General features: G+C 34.8%; 2 protein-coding genes and 1 long non-coding RNA gene across 5 annotated transcripts; 1 reads left to right on the top strand and 2 right to left on the bottom strand.

The window, feature by feature from the left end:
• The first annotated feature begins 62 nt into the window (after window positions 1–62).
• Window positions 63–3,615, top strand: LOC145726306 (uncharacterized). The gene is made up of 3 exons (XM_081975348.1): window positions 63–602; window positions 661–813; window positions 2,652–3,615. Exons 1-3 carry the CDS (start codon window positions 404–406, stop codon window positions 3,524–3,526), a joined length of 1,227 nt encoding a protein of 408 aa, XP_081831474.1. The 5' UTR covers window positions 63–403; the 3' UTR covers window positions 3,527–3,615.
• LOC145726339 (uncharacterized) lies at window positions 3,302–4,674 on the bottom strand. Its single transcript, XR_014177564.1, has 2 exons — window positions 3,710–4,674; window positions 3,302–3,672 (listed from the first exon to the last, which is right to left on the bottom strand). It is a non-coding gene; the product is annotated as an uncharacterized LOC145726339 (long non-coding RNA).
• Window positions 4,675–6,509: 1,835 nt separating this feature from the next.
• Prp40 (pre-mRNA processing factor 40) lies at window positions 6,510–17,589 on the bottom strand. Of its 3 annotated transcripts, none has more exons than XM_081975330.1 (13): window positions 17,375–17,589; window positions 15,628–15,696; window positions 13,737–13,958; window positions 13,440–13,680; window positions 13,240–13,344; window positions 12,968–13,185; window positions 12,560–12,904; window positions 12,381–12,506; window positions 10,215–10,377; window positions 9,932–10,161; window positions 9,679–9,873; window positions 6,947–7,189; window positions 6,510–6,799 (listed from the first exon to the last, which is right to left on the bottom strand). In XM_081975330.1, the coding sequence occupies exons 1-13, from the start codon at window positions 17,375–17,377 to the stop codon at window positions 6,698–6,700; spliced, it is 2,262 nt and encodes a 753-aa protein (XP_081831456.1). In that variant the 5' UTR covers window positions 17,378–17,589; the 3' UTR covers window positions 6,510–6,697. The 3 variants fall into 3 exon arrangements, with proteins under 3 accessions (XP_081831456.1, XP_081831457.1, XP_081831458.1); XM_081975331.1 differs by having other exon boundaries at window positions 13,240–13,332; XM_081975332.1 differs by lacking the exon at window positions 17,375–17,589 and adding an exon at window positions 17,080–17,101.
• Window positions 17,590–17,820: the final 231 nt, after the last annotated feature.

The following is a 17,820-nucleotide window of genomic DNA, read 5'->3' as shown; positions in this document are numbered from 1 at the left end:
GAAAGGTCTATAGAATGATGACGCACGGTTAAACCTCTCAGACCGCGAGAACAGTAATGTATTTGCCAGTGACCTCCAGTTGAAGAAGAAAGTTGAAACATAACCTGAAACGTGAGTGTCACTTGTCAAAAGCAGTAAAAGGAAAAGGACCGTCTGCTTGACTTGACAGCTTGCCAGCCGTTCACTTTAAAAAAACTAAACTCCAACGTAAACACTAAACATACCCAACAAGTTATTTTTTAAGAAAAGGATTATGGTTGCTTTGAATTTTTGGTCATAGATTTAAGTAGATAGTTTTTCCAAAAACTAAATATGTTGCCACATCACCTTTTCGTATAACCTTTTCAGTTCAACACATAAAACATCTGACCTGCACTTTTAAATTGGAAATAGAAACTAAAATATGGCTAGAATACGATGGTTTACGCGAACTTCTCGTATTGTGGCTCTATGTAGCTTTGCCAACTTTATCAACAGTGCTGATCGTGTAATAATGCCCATAGCGATAGTGCCAATGACAAAAGTGTTTGGTTGGAACTTACACTTGCAGGGCTGGATATTATCCGCATTTGCCTTAGGGTACTTTACCAGCCAGATAATTGGTAAGTTTTTATAGTGTTGTAGGTAATATACACAAACACTTACGTCCATAATTTTTAGGTAGCTTTTGGGCTACAAAACTGGGTGCCAAAAATGTGCTAATTTTTAGTGTATTTTTATGGAGTGTAGCCACCTTCATAACCCCCTTTCTAGCAAGTAGTGTTGCAGCTTTAGTAAGCTGTAGAATTGTTCTTGGATTTGCTGAAGGCCTTGGTAAGTAGTGTGCAAATAGATTTTTGATACCAAAATGTGTGTTGTTTTTTGATGTTCTTCAATTTGGCTCTTAAATAAACAGTTTCAATTTTATGATGGTACAAGAAATTAATAAAATAAGAAGTTCACAAAAAACAATTCTCCAGTTATGGGTCCCACAGGTCTTTTAAATTAAAGGTATAATTGAGAGTATAATAAAATAGTATACCTAATTAAATAAACATTTTGTTTTTAATTTGTGAGTTGAGTTATTCACTAGTCAAAAGTAAAAAAATAAATATTTTAACAAACATACACAATAACATAATTTAGAGACTTATTTTCTAGTCCAGAGTGGGCAAAATTTGATTTTAATTGAAAAAACTGGAGACTTAATTTTTCTTCTCAATTTTTCAGTGTTTGTAACATGTTTTGTTATCATTTTTATCCTTTCTTTTCTGTATATTATATAAGTGTGATTCTGTTGTTTCCTGTTGATCAAAATATCTATGCCAAGTTTAGATTTGTACACAGAGAAAGGAGGGGGGCAATTCATTTTTATGTTTAAGCTTTACAATGAAAATGAAAAAAAGTGAGTTTTTGTTTAACCATATAGTTTTTAGTACCTAGCTAAGTGCCTAATGAATTTTATTCCAGTTTTGTTTTTAAATAATTTTTGATTTAGGTTATTTTGTGAGTCTAATAAAAGAAAATGGATTTTTGATTTAAAACATGATTTTGATTCGATTTGAATTTTATTTAAATAAATCAGGTAATTTAAATCAGCCCAACAAGTTTCTACCTTTTTCTTTGGAGGCAAACTTGCGCATTTTATTGCTAAATAATTTGGTAAAAAAAATTCAACAAATTTTCATTACATCTGGAGATATCCGACAAAAGCGAAAAAGTCAGATTTCTATTTTATTTTTTTACCACTTTATTATTGATTAATTTTGGAAAATCAATGGCACCATCTGAAGGCACTTTTTATGCTCTTCAAGAAAATAGTTTTAGTTCTCAGTTACCATCATCAACTTTAATCCTTCAAATACGGACCTGGACTTTTTATTTCGTTTTTTAGTAGCTACAGACCTTCCGAAACTAAACTGCGCGCCACCTCAACCGGGACAGTGATTTTTTGGGTCATTTTTAAAACATTGCCATTTCTAAACGAAACGACAGATTTTGATACAGTTTGGACTATCATTGAGCTTAATTTATGGGATTTCGGTTGATGGAAAAAACTCTGACTTAAATGCACCGCCACTGTACTATACAGGGTGGAAAAGAAGCGCGTGCAAAAAAGTGAAATTTTCAAGTAGTCCCCAATTGATCTATAATTTGTTTTGGGTTTGTTTTAACTTAAGGAAGTGTTGTTTAGATCAATATCTCGGGACATTTTGGGCCGTTTCCCAATTAGCATCCTGTGACTCAAGAAATAGTGATGTATCCAAAAAATGTGACATAGCAGTGCTGAATCTTGATGAGCACTGAACTGCCATTTTAAGTCACGTGTAGGTTCCATATTATGTGTTGTATAATTTTAAGTCAACTCTTTTAACCGATAGAACCATACAGGGTGTTTGGAGACTGTTAAAGTGGAAGAACAATTTGTGCAAACAATTTCAAGTTTCACTGTCGCTGGACACCCTGTAAGGTCTTACCAAATATGGGGCTTGTACTGAAAAGTACTCAGATTATAACCTCATAACCTCACCTGTGCGCGTTTTAATTTTCGTGTAATAGTTCCTGGACACCCTGTATGTCACGTTCTTTTTTAACATGACGATGACGGTCAATTAATTAGTTATGTTAGGTTTGTTTTAAATGGATTTCTAATACTAATTATTATGTTTCAGGTCTTCCAACAATATTCCACCTTTTCGCTCATAGCATCCCCGTTGAAGAACGTTCCAGAGCATTTTCCTACTTGCTGGCCTCAGGTTCAGTAGGACAAACAGTTGCATCAGTATTGTGTCCACACTTTGCCTGGGAGACTTGCTTCTTTTGGTTTGGCTCCTTTGGATTCGTCTGGATCTTTCTATGGTACTGTTTCTATCCTCGGGACGTGTTTGGCGGCGAAGAGACTATACCCCTGCACATGCCCAAGGTGATCTCACACAGTACTCGATGGGCAGACTTCGTTCTGAGTAAGCCACTCTGGGCAATTTATGCGGCTCACTTTGCAATGAACTGGTCGTCCTATATTATAATGAACTGGTTGCCTACTTATATGCACACGTTTTTGGGAGCAAACGCACACAGTCTAAGTCTCACGGCCGTTCCATATATTGTCAATTCAATTTTCGGGATTGTGTCGGGCCACGTCGCCGACGGACTACTGCTGAGTAAGAGCTGGAGCGTACTAAACGTGCGTAGACTAATGACTTGCGTGGGATTGGTGGGTCCGGCACTGTTTCTCGCCATGTTTGGAGTAGTGGAGCATCTAGCGTTCGCGTTAGTTTTGGTGAGCATTTCGATGGGATTGAGCGCGTGTAATTCGGCAGGACATTTAAGCAACCACGTCGACGTAGCACCAAATCACGCTGGTACCACTTTCGCGGTTAGCAACACTATCGCGACGATTCCGGGAATTTTGTGTGGTCACATTACAGCCAGTTTAGTGACCATGTCGGACGGTAAATGGTTGGGCGTGTTTTTATCGGCCACATTTGTTAATTTGACGGGCGCTTTTATTTATTTCACGAATAGCGTGGCCACACAGATTCTGTAAGTTTACATTGTGTACTGTAAATAGAACTGTTGATTTAAGTATTAATAAAATGATTTATGAGAATAGAATTATTAATAAGAACATAAAAAGTGTTTTTTTTTTACGGTTTACTGTTACCTCATACCGTTGCAAAACTCTGAATCGGCCTTAACGTTCTAACTGTCAAATTTGGCTCCATGGAACTTTCAACTTAAGTAATTGTATTGTATAAGTAATTGTGAGACAGTGATTTTTTTGAGTCATTTTTAAAACCTTGCCATTTCGAAACGAAACGACAGATTTTGATGCAGTTTGGACTATCATTGAGCTTAATTTATGAGATTTTGGTTGATGGAAAAAACTCTGACTTAAATGCACCGCAACTGTACTATAAAGGGTGGAAAAGAAGCGCGTGCAAAAAAGTGAAATTTTCAAGTATGTAGTCCCCAATTGATCAATAGTTTGTTTTAAGTGTTGTTTAGGTCAATATTTCGGGACATTTTTGGCGGTTCCCAATTAGCATCCTGTGACTCAAGAAATAGCAATGTATCCAAAAAATGCGACATAGCCGTACTCAATCTCGAATTAAGGCAGAGTAGCTTTGAACTGTCATTTTAAATCACGTGTAGGTCCCATATTATGTGTTGCATAATTTTAAGTCAACTCTTTTAACCGATAGAACCATACAGGGTGTTTAACGACAGTTAAAGTGGAAGAACAATTTGTGCAAATAATTTCAAGTTTTACTCACTGTCGCTGGACACCCTGTAAGGTCTTACCAAATATAGGGCTTGTCCTGAAAAGTACTCAGATAATGTTAAACATACATCGGCATTTGAATGATAGATACAAACAAGCTAATATGGCTTATTTCAATATTGAACAGTATTTTCCGGAAAAATCGATATTTCTTCGGACATATGACGTTAATTAAAAAACGCCCAAAAACGTGCCGAGGTAATACCATAGACAACAAGTTCCTATGTAAGAAAAAAGTTAAATACAGGGTGTCCGGAAAATACGTGTACAACGTTTGACGACAGACTCCTGACGTCAAAATATGTCGATCTAAGCCGACTTAGTTATATCCAAAATTGTCTCGTTTAGCCGGTAGAGGGCGTCAAAAATTTGTAAAAATATTGGGTACAATTTCATTTCTTAAAGAGTATTGATAAGTGTATTCAGCAAGATGGCGGTCATTTTACACATTTGCTTAAGTAATGTTTTTGGTTTACTTAGTTTCTTACAATAAATAATTTCAACTTTATTATACCTACTTTGATGTATGCAGGTAATTGTAAATTTTTTTTTTCTGGCGAAACAGCTCATCCACTGGGAAATATTAAAGAGGTAAAATAGCTTCAAAATACTTCCGGTCACTCGACAAAAATATCTGGGTTGTCATAACGCCGTTCATATAAAAAATGAGGAGAAATGTTGACGTATTATATCACTTTTATAACACTTCCACTTATTTACAGCCGGTGACTATACTACTAGAAAACATCATTTTATAGTATTAGTCTACATACTAAAATTCATTAAAATCCATTAGCAGGTTTTCACGTAATTTAGTAAAAAACCAATATTTTTACAAATTTTTGACGCCCTCTACCGGCTAAACGAGACAATTTTGGATATAACTAAGTCGGCTTAGATCGACATATTTTGACGTCAGGAGTCTGTCGTCAAACGTTGTACACGTATTTTCCGGACACCCTGTATATTTATTAGTAAAGTGGCTGTAATTTAATACTTTTCTTTTTTGGCGCACGTTCTTGCCCCACTTTGATTGTCTTTAGCCACCTTATATGGTCTTATTGGTCATGGGGTTGTTTAAAAAATTATGTAAAAGATAATATTGGATCTACACCCAACTAAAATGACACATAAAAAGCTGCTGTCATAACTTTGTCTGTGTGTGTTTTTTGGATAAATCAATATTTCTTGAGACATGGGACGTTAATTGGGAAACTGCCAAAAACGTCCCGAGATATTGACCTAAATAAGACTTCCTTATGTTGAAACAAAAAAATTTTTGGTCAATTGGGGACTACTTGAAAATTTCACTTTTTTGCACGCACTTCTTTCACACCCTCTATAAGACAGTTAGAGTGCATTAAAGCAAAAGTTTTTTACATCAGTAAAGAGCCAATAAACCAAGCTCAATGACGATCCAAACCGCATTAAAATCTGTTGATTCGTTTCAGAATGGCGTAGTTTTAAAAACGACCCAAAAACATCCCGTCCCGGTTGACAGTTTAGTTCAAACTCCATTTCCTGAATTGTTGCTTTTGAGGTGCATGTAGTAGTAAAATTTCTGAGAATTTTTTATCCCTATAGACTTTCAATTTAAATTTTAGCTGATGAGTTTTGTGTTATAAGGGAGGTTGATTTTGTGGCGTAGCTGTTTCTCTTACCAACGAATTTTAGGCGCTGATAGAAGCCAAAAGCCAAGTCATGTTAGCAAAAAATAGTATGTTAACTATCAAGAACAGTAAGTAAGCTTTACTGATCGATGACAAAATTTGGAGTTCTAATTTGTCTGAGATCAGTAAAGCTATTACTGTTTGTGATGCTTACACTATTTTTTGTACGACTTCAACCAAATCATCCTAAATATAATAATAAAAAAATGAAAATATTCTAACAAATTCTTGTATGTTACTTCCCGTTCAGTTGAACGGTAAGTACAGCAGGTATTTACTTCCCGGTTTGTTTGTTAGCCCTAACAACCAGAAACTAGTCCTTCCCGCCTTCAAAACAGGTGCTGTAAACACTCAAAATTAAACAAGTCGTACAAAAAAAAATTCAAAATGAAAAATAACGAATTATGCAACATCATTCATGCAGTCCAGTATTACTTATTCGTCAAGAGTAATCTAAATAAATTTAAAAAAACACGGATTATTAAAGTTGGTGATAAAATGAGGTCTGATGGTTCAGATTATTGATGGTTACGATATTCTGAGAGGAAAAAGGTCAAAAACGAAACAAATCAGCGTCGTGTCTATATACAAAAGATCTGGTATATTACTAACCACGCAGTGTGGATTTTCTGAATTACATTCACTCTCTGATGTCAATTGTTGTTACTTACACATACAGAAACCCGCCAGAATTGCGACAATTATGAAGGAAAAATTCAGAAAATCACATTTTGAAGGTCCCGCGGCGCCTGTGGACTTGCCGCTAATCGCTTTCGTCTTTTAATTTCGCTAGAAGTAAAGCGCGTTGTTTCTCCAACTCACTCTCGCTTATCTCCCCACTCCTGGCCCTGTCGGCCGGGGTATTCTGACAAGAAAATCTCCAAGTCAAATATGGTCTATTTTTTAATAAGGTATTAAGTTTAGTAACAACTTAAAACATTAAGTTACATAATTTCATTTCATTCAACAATTCAATTTAAAACTCTAACAAAAATAATTCTGGTCAACTTACAGATCGACTTTTCCTCTTGTGCTTCTTTTTATTTTTTTTCTTTTTGTTTTGATGGTCCGGGTCACTTTCCGACTCGGGGCTGCCGCTTCGGGATCGGTGCTTCGCTTTTCGATGTTTCTCTTTTTCCTCAGAGTCGCTGGAGCTGGTGCTACGGTACTTGCTCTTGTTTTTTTTATTCTTCTTGGACTTTCTGGAGCGAGAGTGATGATGCGAGCATGATTCTTCCATTTCATGTTGGAAATCCTATTGAACAATAATAATTATCTATGTATACCAGGTGTCCAAGAGCACCCTGGATATAGGAGATTAACATGGGAAAACGGTTTTGATTTTTTTGCGCCTGTATGGTTGATTTGATTGAAAAATCGTATTAATGAAAGTTGTAGTACCGGTCAGTTTTCAGTTTTCGGACTAGTTTTCTGTATTTTTTTCAGATCTCTAACTTGAGCCGTTTCATCGTAAAACACGAACAAAAATGTGAAAATTGTGAAAACAGTGCTGGTAGAAAAAAGTGTGTTAGAGGTTCAGGGGCACAGGCCTGAATTTCTGAGCCTCTTACGTATTGAGCTGGCAAATTGCCCTGTAGTAGCGCCAAAAAACAAGACAAGACAAGACAAATAAATGATAAATATTTACAAAACAGAGCATCCCTATGAACATTTTTTTTAATGTTCTCCCATACACTGTAATTTCATATAACAACCCAAAAAATAAAATTCATGGTTTCAGTCCTTACAAATTATTGTTCGGACATCTATTAGACCTCCAGAAACCCTTTACGAAAGTAACTACACTAGACGGCAATAAATCGGCCGATGCACGTCATTGACGTTTAACGCGCCACGTTGCCAGATGTTTAGTTTTTTCATTAAAACCCGAACTTTATACATTTTGTTTTTATTTACTTCTTACATAGAAGTTGACGCAGTTTTTTAACAGAGAATTTTGATTAACAATATTAGTCAATATTAAGGTTTTTTTTGTCTCTTTGTAAGCAGTTTTTAGTCGAGTCATCAACAACATAAACAAAAACAGCAAACGGCCAACTAGCAATCTGGCAACAACGCACACAACTCGTTAAACGTCGAGATCCTTCCAAGTAAATTATAAAAATAATTTGCCATGCCCAACATTTGCCTAAATGTATGGTGTCTTCCTATTATTAAGTACAGGAGCTCACATTATGGAGATAGTTTACTATTGACGAAGCCTCTTCAAAGATAAAAAAATAGCCTTGAAAATGAAGTAAAATAAACTTCGAAACGTCGGCACTTTTTTGAAAATGTTGAAGAAGATTTCTTGTCCCTTACCCGCTACACTTATCCACTCAATTTAATAGCAAATGAAATACAGAGGAGGTTCCAAAATGACCATTTTTCAAAAACCCCCCATATCTTTGAAACTGTCATGATTATTACCATCTTGAAAATGAGATTTACTCAAATCTCCCTCACCTCCTAGTTGCATGATAATATCGTCATAACTGGCATCAGATTCACCCTGACTATTCATTCTAATATTCTAGTAAAAAAAGAAAATTTAAATAAATAAGCTTGAATAAAAATTTTATTATAGGGATGCCAAGTTATTTTTAAGGTAAATAACTAAACCTATCTAACTTACTTTCTACCTAAAAATCCTGCTTCTAAATATATCATTGAAACTACAAATATCTTTAACACAAAAAATTACAAACTACTTACAACTAATACTCTTCGTCAAAGAGTCCAAATTGTCCAAAATAAACCGTCAGTTGACCAATTTTCTTCTTTTCCGTTGAGGTGGATTTTAACTGCAAAGGCTGTATCTCGGTAACAGCCGGGAGGCCTCCTCGGTTATCGATTTAACCACTTCTGGAATAGGTCCTCTATCACAATCTGCTCCATGTCATAACGTGGACTAGACGGTACAATTGCTGGTAGCACTCGGTATTACACTCAGTAACTTCCGTTCCGGAAGGAAACAGCTTTCTAAGATCCCCTGATCTTCAATAGTCTGATTTTTGCTCGATTTTTTTTAGAAAACTGACTTTCCAGCTCTCATTAAAAGTCTCTCTTGACAATCAACAACCAAAAACAAAAAAACCTTTTTTCCCACCTTCTACCTCCACGTACCACCTTTTTCACCTCCTTTGAAGTTCATTCTTAATAACTACATACAATCCTACTAAAACTAACTCTAATGGTAAACACTTGACATCCCTACAAAAATGTACCTTTTCTATAAATTAAATAAATAAATTTTCTTTATTTTCTTGAAAAAAAATCCTTATTTTCAAGACAAAACAAAACTTTGCGCCGCCAATTCTTCGCCAGTCATCTCAGCTCGGAACACGTATGCTACTTTTTTTCTATCTATTACCGTTTACAGCCGAAAAATCCACTTTTACGGCCACTAGCACTAATAGCAACTGCAGAATAAAAAATACAAGGAAAAAGTAAATTAACAATCACTGTGTACTGTCTACTATTAAGCTCGTTAGTTATGATTTCTCCATGTGACCATTGTGCACCATTTACCGCTTCTTTTAATTCGAAAGAAGTACAGAAATCTTTGTCGTCCAATTTCATTTTTGCGTATACAAAAAAACTGAAAATGTTTCTGACAGATAACCAGCAAACAACAATAAACAACTTTCTAAGAACATAAAGCGGAAACCGAAGTACATTTCAGAGGAAATGAGTGATACTCCAAAATGTAATAAAACTGGTGTGGCAAAAAGAATTACTAACCTTATAAACTCGTTCTCGTTCGGTGTCGCTATCAAACGCCTTAAACTCGTCCTCGTTTTCCACTTTAGTTCTAATCTCTTCCCACGATTTTTCAAAGTCAACATTTAACTCTCTTAGTAAATTTTTAAAAGCTGACTCCAGTTTCTTTAGTTTCTTCGACTCTTCCTTCAAACGTTCCTTTTCTTTAATTTCAGCCTAAAAGTAGAACATTTTTAATAATTTACTCACCTCCCAAAACATAAAAAAAAAAAACCTTTTCAAGCAAGGAATTGTAGGTCAATTTAACATTTCCAGCGTCCAGGCTGGCGCTGCGCTTGTCCTCGCAAATAACTGTCGCAAATTGGTCAAAAGTGGTGGAAGCTTTCACTTCAAACTCCTTTTCTCTCAAAATTTCCTTGATAATTTTTTTCTCGTCGTGAAATCGTGATTTCAAGTCTTCTACGTAAAATTTGAACAAGTCCAAAGGCGTCGAACCAGACTGCCCTATAATTTTACAGTGTAGTACTATAAAAACCGTTTATAGTGAATTTGATTACCTAGCATTGCAGAAAACCTGATGTCAGCTGATATAATAGGGTACAACTCCACCCACAATGACATTGAAGTGAGTTTACCTTCTTCATGCAAGTGGTCAAGAAGCGCCAGGAATTGATCGCGGTTTTTGCGAAATTGTCGTTTCTGTCTGCGTTTTTCTTTTTCCTGAAAGTTTAATTTAAGTGCCATCTTGTTGCAATGTTTTTAAGGTAGTGGATTAATTTGAATTTTGAAACCACTGTTAAGATTTTATCAATAAACAGAATAATAATTCTCAACTTCAGAGAAAACTAATAATAATTCGAATGAATGAAAGGAAATTTTCGAGAAGCTCAAGTCTAAAAAAGTGTATAATCGGCCTTATGCAGTAAAATCATTGACGATTTCAAATCAATATTGTGAAGTGAAGTGAAATGTTCACAGTACCAAATGTTATCCGTCTCATATATTTACTTATTCAATAAATATATGAGACGGATAACATTAGAAAGTGCACTTTTAATTCCTAAAACCACTTACATTCACAAAAGTCAAAAAAAGAACATACTCTCTGTTCAGCGACTTCTGACAGTTGCACAATCACCAGCAAAAAACGTATGTTGGTAATTAAATGGGATATTGATTGATTGTAAAAATTATTATAGTTTTAGGTTATAATTAAGGCAGAGGCTACAATAAATTATACAGGGTGGTCCAGTTTTAAATGTCAATAATTTACCATTCGATAGCCCATCAAAAAAATAAGTTAACATACACTATGTCATTTTCCTGAAAAACGCTTCCCAAGGAAAATCGGTTTCTTGTCATAACTGTCAGACCGCTGGAACAATAATGGTTTTCATTTTTCTGCCTTATTCTCTACGTCACTGGATATTTTGCAAAAATTTCAGTTTTTTTTTTATTTTACTTGTTCAATTTGACAAATAAAGTATCTCTTATAAAATTCTGATTTGAAACTTCGTTTACGAGATAATTCAGTTATTACGTTCAAAGGCCCAAAACCAACTCAACCCAACTTAAAAATTGTCTTGAAAATGGTGAAAATTGACTTAAGAAGCTTAAAAAATATCTTTGTAGCCAGTTTTCATAGTTTCCAGACAAACTGAAAGACTTTCGCCTTGACAATTGACTTGGAAACTATGAAAATTGACTTGAGAGGCTTAAAAACTCTCTTTCAGTCAGTTGTTATAGTTTTCAGATAAGTTGAAAAACTTTAGTAGTGAAAATTGACTTGTAGCCATAAAAAACTACTTTATCGAGAATTTTTTACTACAAATTCACACATTTCAACCTTGAAAATTCTTGGACACCAAAAAGTGACTCTGAACCAATGAAAAGTGACATTTTTGTCAATTTTGAATAATATCCAGTGAGCGTAGAAAATAAAGACTATCCCCCTATATCGATGCATATAAACAATTTTGAAGAATGTCATTCACATCACATAACGAGTACTCATTTCATAATTACTTGTTCCAAATTTCATCAAAATTGGTCTGACAGTTGTAGCAAAAAAACGATTTTTTAAACTGAACTTTGGAGGTCTGTGCCTTCCTTAGGAAGCGTTCTTCAGGAAAATGACATAATGCATGTCAACTTGTTTTTTGATGGGCTATCGATTGATGAATTATTGACATTTAAAACTGGACCACCCTGTATATTAAGCTGGAGTTGTACTTCTACAGCATTAGCTTAAAACTGGAATTTTGATGGGTGTAAAATACAAAAACAGAAAGTTTTCACTATCTTTGATGTTTCCATTGGTTCTCTTTTCATACCGTTGATTTTCTATGAAATTATCATACTTATATATTTACGTTTTATTCAAAAAACTACTGGACAGCACAACGGCTTTGCTAGTTTGTTTTTTAAAGCGTTTACCGTTATTAATGTTTTTCTAGCCATTTTTTCCTTCTGGATTTGTCCCTTTTCATTATACTTGAAAGCTATTTTGAACACAGAACCACTCTCTTTAAGAAGATTCGCATTGTTTATTTACGAAACTGATAAAAATAGCTTGACATTAATTGATCCGTCAAGCTGACTGTATAACTGGTAGTACGATGTTATAAAACACACATCTTTGTCTAATGAAATGTCAGTCAGAAGTCACTGAACAGATAGTACACATATTCAATTTAAACAATTCTTTTGATAAGATCACTTACTTTATCCTCCAAGTATTCCTTTTCCAGTAAACGAATATGCTCTTCAAATACAATAAGAGCGTCTTCCTTGTCCATAGCCAGTAAGCTAAGATCATTCTTAAAGTTTGCATTTTCCAGCAGCATAACCTAGCATTAACTTATCCTAAAGTCTGTTCAACAAGTACTTGATTTGCACTAACCTGAGCTTCAGTCCAAGTTGTATCGTAGTTGACTTTTGTCATGCACTCCAATACTTCTGCCAGTCTTTTCATGTTACGTTTTTTCATGGTTTTTCCCTCTTCCTTTTCACGCTTAGCCAGAGCGAACACAGCGTCTTCGTAGATGTCCCTTCTATCCGAATCATTGACATTTTGCCACACTTCCAAGTGTCCAAACAACTCCTCGCACTTATAATACTTGGTGATTGAAGTCATTTTTTCAGAATGTAACAGAAACTCCTCGAGCTGTTCTTTGGATCGTTTGGCGCGGATACGTTGTTCCTCCTTCTCGTCTTTTTGTTTTTGAGTCTTGTAGGCATTAAATACCTAAAAAAGCAAAAATATTTTTATTGATCTATCAACTGATCAATCACTATAAGCACACCACACCTGTTTTCTTTCGTTTAATTTTTTAAATGATTCGTATCGCGGATCGTTCATAAGGATTTTTACGCATTGTTCCCAAGACGCATTTGAAGGCACGTTTTTCTCTTTCAGGAGCTCCTTAAAAGCTTCCATAGCTTCTTTCTTGTCTGTATACACTTTTACTTCAGGAAGAGCCGGTTTACTGTCCTTTTTATCGCTATGATTTGTTTCAGTGTCATCATCTATAAAATTCCACTTAGTTTACGATACTAATTTTTGAAAGTTTTTCGGTTTACCGTCGGGCCGCGAAGGAGGTGTCGGTATGGCAATAGCTGCCAATGTTGCCGCCATTGCAGCTTCCAAAGCATTGCTCTTTCCAGGGCTAGATGCTATAATAAAACCTGTATTAAATCAGTTATATAGATTAATAGTAAATCCCCGCCAAACATCACTTTTCTCTAGGTTTTTGTTTTTTAAAAATATGATTCTTACTTACTTGCATTTGACACATTAGGAGAAGTAGTACCAGAAATTGGTGCAGATGCTGTTAATGGACTTGAAACATCATTAGGTGTCGCTGGAGTGCTTTTAGGCTTTGCTTCTTCCAAAATTTTCTTTTTTATCTCCTCTAGTTCTGGCGGAATTGCCCACCTTGACTCTTTTGTAGTCACATTGTGATAATATATTTTCCCAGTATCTGTGGTGTACTCTTTCCAAGGGCACTGAGATAATAACAGCTGCAATTTCCACCAGGTGCTTTAACCTAAACTTTAAAACTAATTATCCAACTAACCTCAGCAGGAGTTTTTAGACAATCGGGTTTCTGCCAGGAACTCTGTTTTGTAACATTATTATAATAGTAAATTCTGTTATCAGGGGCTTTGTGCTCAGACCAATCCCCACTTGATCCAGTTGAAGCAGTGACCATTGACATTGAAGGTACAAAACCAGGTGGAGGTACGCTGAAGGCTGGAGGCATCATTGGAGGAAAGCCTGGCATACCAGGCATCGGAACCTACAGTGATAATTAGAGTTTAAATGGACATCAAAAGACTGCTGTTTGTTTTTTTGTGTCACATTTCCGTTTTTTGAAAAATTGGAAAAGTAAAATTCTGTTTGACTGGAAAATTTACCAGTAAATTCCAATTTAACCAGCAAATTTATGGATCTAATTGAAATTTGCTTGAAAGATATAATTTTCCTGTCATTAGTTTCATTAAAGTAATTTTCGGTCAATATTGTCAAATTATCAACTTGTTTATGAGCAAGTTAGCCTTTTCTAAAAAAATAACATTTTCTACATTTTGTCACTTTTCTTTATAATTGCATGTTTAGATTATGACAAATAATATGTTTTTGAGATGAGAAAAATGACGCAAATCTGAAAGTATTATTATTTAAACAATTGGTAATTTACCAGTAATTTACTGACAATTGTCAAGATAAGTGTCATAAATCTGAGAACATGTCTTGTTTCGAAATTTCTAGGCAAATTTTGACATTAGTAACAGATATCACGTGGTTTTTGGAAGATAATTTAGCTAGGCAGTCACGTGACCACTGTCAAAATAAATTTCAGACACATGTTTTGTATCGCCATGTATCGCATACTGCAAGAAAACTTAAACTACTAAACCCTGAATTTTCCAACTTTTGAGCTGTTTGACAGTCAGGAAAAACCCACTTGGAGTGAGAAAATGACTGTTTTAAGCATATTTTTGAAATACTCATTAAACTTCTTATCCAATAACCTAAAAGGAGGTCAGGGAGAAAAGCGTTGTCCCCGTTTGCACTGCCAGAAATACAATTGAAAAGACAGTCAGAGACAAAATCTCCTGTAAAACCCACGTGAGAAAATGACTGTTTTAAAAACATTTTTAGAATCGTCATTAAATTCCCTATACAATAACATGAAAAAACAGTACAAAATTTGCTAGTCAGTGAGAAAAGCAGTGTCAAAGTTTAAGCTTCCAAAAACACAGTTTGATATAACAGTCAGTGCCAAAATCGCCTGTAAAACCCACCTGGAGTGAGAAAATTACCGTTTTAAGCACATTTCTGAAATTCAATCCTGAAAAAAACACTACATAATTTGGTAGTAAGGGCGCGAGTCAAAATTTGAACTGCCAGAAACACCGTGTTTGTAATTTTCGTGGTAAAGTAAAATATTTACTTTACCGGTAATTTACCCATCAACCCATAATTAATTATTAGCATTGAAAATACGTTCTGTAAGTTGGTTGAAACGAGTTATTCATTTGATTTCGTTTGTCCGGGTTTTCGTCTGCGCACCAAAAATATTTTTAAGAAAAATGGAATTTGATTGTCAACTGGGTTGAAAATAACATAAATCTAGTCAGCCAAACACAAGACCACCACTAACTTTTCGTCTGGGGTCTTAATATCCGCCATGACGTTTTAGCAAAAGGCAAAAAGTAAAATTCCGGTTAGCAAACTGACATTTAAGAAAAGAAGTTACCATGTTACCCTCGATGTTACCACAATATTAATATGTTAGTATAAATATTATTTTTTTTGCAAAACTAATTTTGAGGAGATATGTTCCATTAAAAGCCCACTTTCAGATTAACCCTGTATACATAATTTACAGTAATATAATTATATATATTTATATTTATTTTATTTTTTTTTTATAGTAATATACTAGTGAATTATTTTTTTACCTGAGACATTAAAGGAGGTGTGCCCATACCTGGAGGTGGCACAAAACCTTGAGGTGGAACATTTGGATCCTGTAAGAAAAAAAGTTTTATATTTAGTTATACATATTGAGCAGATCTAAAATAATCATACAATAATTGGCACTTTTTTCAGTATGCGGTCACACTAGGCTGGTAATCAGCCGCTTCTAACCAGGGGATCTGAAGGGTTCACATTATAAGTAAATAGCCACTAGTACAGTTGCTGTTGAAACATTGTGTGGGTGCGTGCAAGATGTCATCATGTGTTTTTGAGATGTGTGTTAAATATTGGAGTTAGAGAGTTGTGTGAACAGATGTTGAAACAGAAGAGGTGGTTGGTTAGATCCTGGATATTAAGAAGAAACGATCTGGAAGCATCAATCAGATTTTTTAGAAGGAACTAGAAATAGAAGATCCATGATCTTATGCAAACATTTTAAGAACATGAGGACAAAACAAAAATCAAATTGGTTTTACATTTTACCAAAATTCCTGTAATCAGCAGTTAAGGTTTAATAAAGTTTTATCCAGCCAGTTTTGATAAATCTGAGTTTAAATTATGAAGAAAGAACAACAAACAGTAGGGGTACTATATAACTTGATAGAGATAGAAACAGAGATTTAAACAAGGCAGACTTATAGTAGGACATGCAAGTGAGATGAAGAAAGAAATTTCTTTTCTATTCCCTTACTTATAGTTCCACTGTAGGTTTCATTGTTGACTAAAAAACCTGTTAATATCAAATTAGAAAGTCGATCAAAATAGGTTGACATTTCATGTCAAACATTTATAATGTGGCAAGTTACATTGCAAGTTGAATAGAAAATAGTTCAATTAAATAAAAGAGAACAAGTATTAACATTACTCTTGATGGTCAGACATGATGACAGCAAACATTCACATCTCCAAACATAAGAAATATTCGGGGGCAATACCATAAGAGCTCAGATTTAGCCTGATAATTTTTATGCTTGTCCTAGAACATTTTCTTTTTGGTTTAACTGCACAAGACCTGTTTGACCAAAAAGGTTGAGTTGAGTCACTCAGTGTGCACAGTGTAGAATCCAGGATTCATCAGAAACACTTAGTATTCTGCATGCAATATATTGCACTCAGTGTACAGTGTTTTTGTTGAATTTTAAAGAAATGCATGGCTAGTGGCTGATACATATAAATGGCAATAATTGTTCATTGTAAATGTGGTCAAAACATGCATCACTGATTTGTTGGGTACAACTAAGTTAAATATACAATCTGACATTAATTTCATCAAAAAAAGAACCAAAATTAGGGTGTCACCTATATTATACCAGAACCCTCCTCCTCTAATCCTTATCTTTGGAAAAATTTAGAAACAACACAAACAAAAAAAAAATAATAAGCTTAGGATGATGCTATTCAGTCGATATTTGATATTATACAAAATTGACTACCCTGTATACATTTTCCAAAAGGCAGTCAAAGTGAGCAATTTTTTAAAAAGACATCACATTCTAATCACTTAAATTCTCTGAATCTAGAGATCTAGACTAATGCTCAAGTTACTTTTACAAAAATGCACATTAATAATTTAAGTGTTTATAAAATATATTAGTTGTACAACTGAGTATAACAGTTGTATATTACTTCCAATATAAAATGTAAAAACTATAATGTACAAAATTTACTTTTTTAGAAAAAAACAAAACAAATTAAATTCAACATAACCTTAAACCGACATGTACTTACCATTTTCACAGTTTTGTTAATAGCTAACGGCCGCTATCAAGGACTAGCGCATATTATTATGCCATGAAACAAAGCCTTTAGACACAAAGACAGACTACCTGTAGACAAATTTGGAGACTATCTGAAAGTAGAAGATTTTCAATTAATTTACCGAAACTGAAGACCAATTTTGTTTATATGTACGCTGTCCCTGTCGCTGGGAGTGCGTGCGTCACCCTCACCCGTCACGTGGCTGTCAAACTTCAACTTCTTAGCTGTCACTGCTGACACCGGCCCCGTTCCGCTATGATGCTTTAAGCACTTATAGCGTGCTTTGCTATTTGCTATTCCGATTTTCACTTTTGACCAAGACACTGCTTGTAGCATTGGTCAATTTCATATCGCACGCTGAAGATTGTCTATGATTGGTCTATTTCATATCGCACGCTGAAAATTAAAGGCAACCG

Source organism: Ips typographus, linkage group LG3, assembly GCF_016097725.1.
Source record: "Ips typographus isolate SLU linkage group LG3, UJ_Ityp_2.0, whole genome shotgun sequence".
Taxonomy (NCBI): domain Eukaryota; kingdom Metazoa; phylum Arthropoda; class Insecta; order Coleoptera; family Curculionidae; genus Ips; species Ips typographus.
The sequence above is the reverse complement of the archived record's forward strand: the minus strand, read 5'-3'. Positions and strand labels throughout refer to the sequence as shown.

Bases quoted from the DNA above. Each gene is read 5' to 3' on its own strand.
- LOC145726306 (XM_081975348.1), top strand. From the start codon at position 404: ATGGCTAGAATACGATGGTTTACGCGAACTTCTCGTATTGTGGCTCTA. The intron at 603-660 runs GTAAGTTTTTAT...CATAATTTTTAG, and splicing joins CTTTACCAGCCAGATAATTG to GTAGCTTTTGGGCTACAAAA. The intron at 814-2,651 runs GTAAGTAGTGTG...ATTATGTTTCAG, and splicing joins TGGATTTGCTGAAGGCCTTG to GTCTTCCAACAATATTCCAC.
- Prp40 (XM_081975330.1), bottom strand. The intron at 13,959-15,627 runs GTAAAAAAATAA...TTATCACTGTAG, and splicing joins CACCTCCTTTAATGTCTCAG to GTTCCGATGCCTGGTATGCC. The intron at 13,681-13,736 runs GTTAGTTGGATA...TGGAAATTGCAG, and splicing joins GTCTAAAAACTCCTGCTGAG to CTGTTATTATCTCAGTGCCC.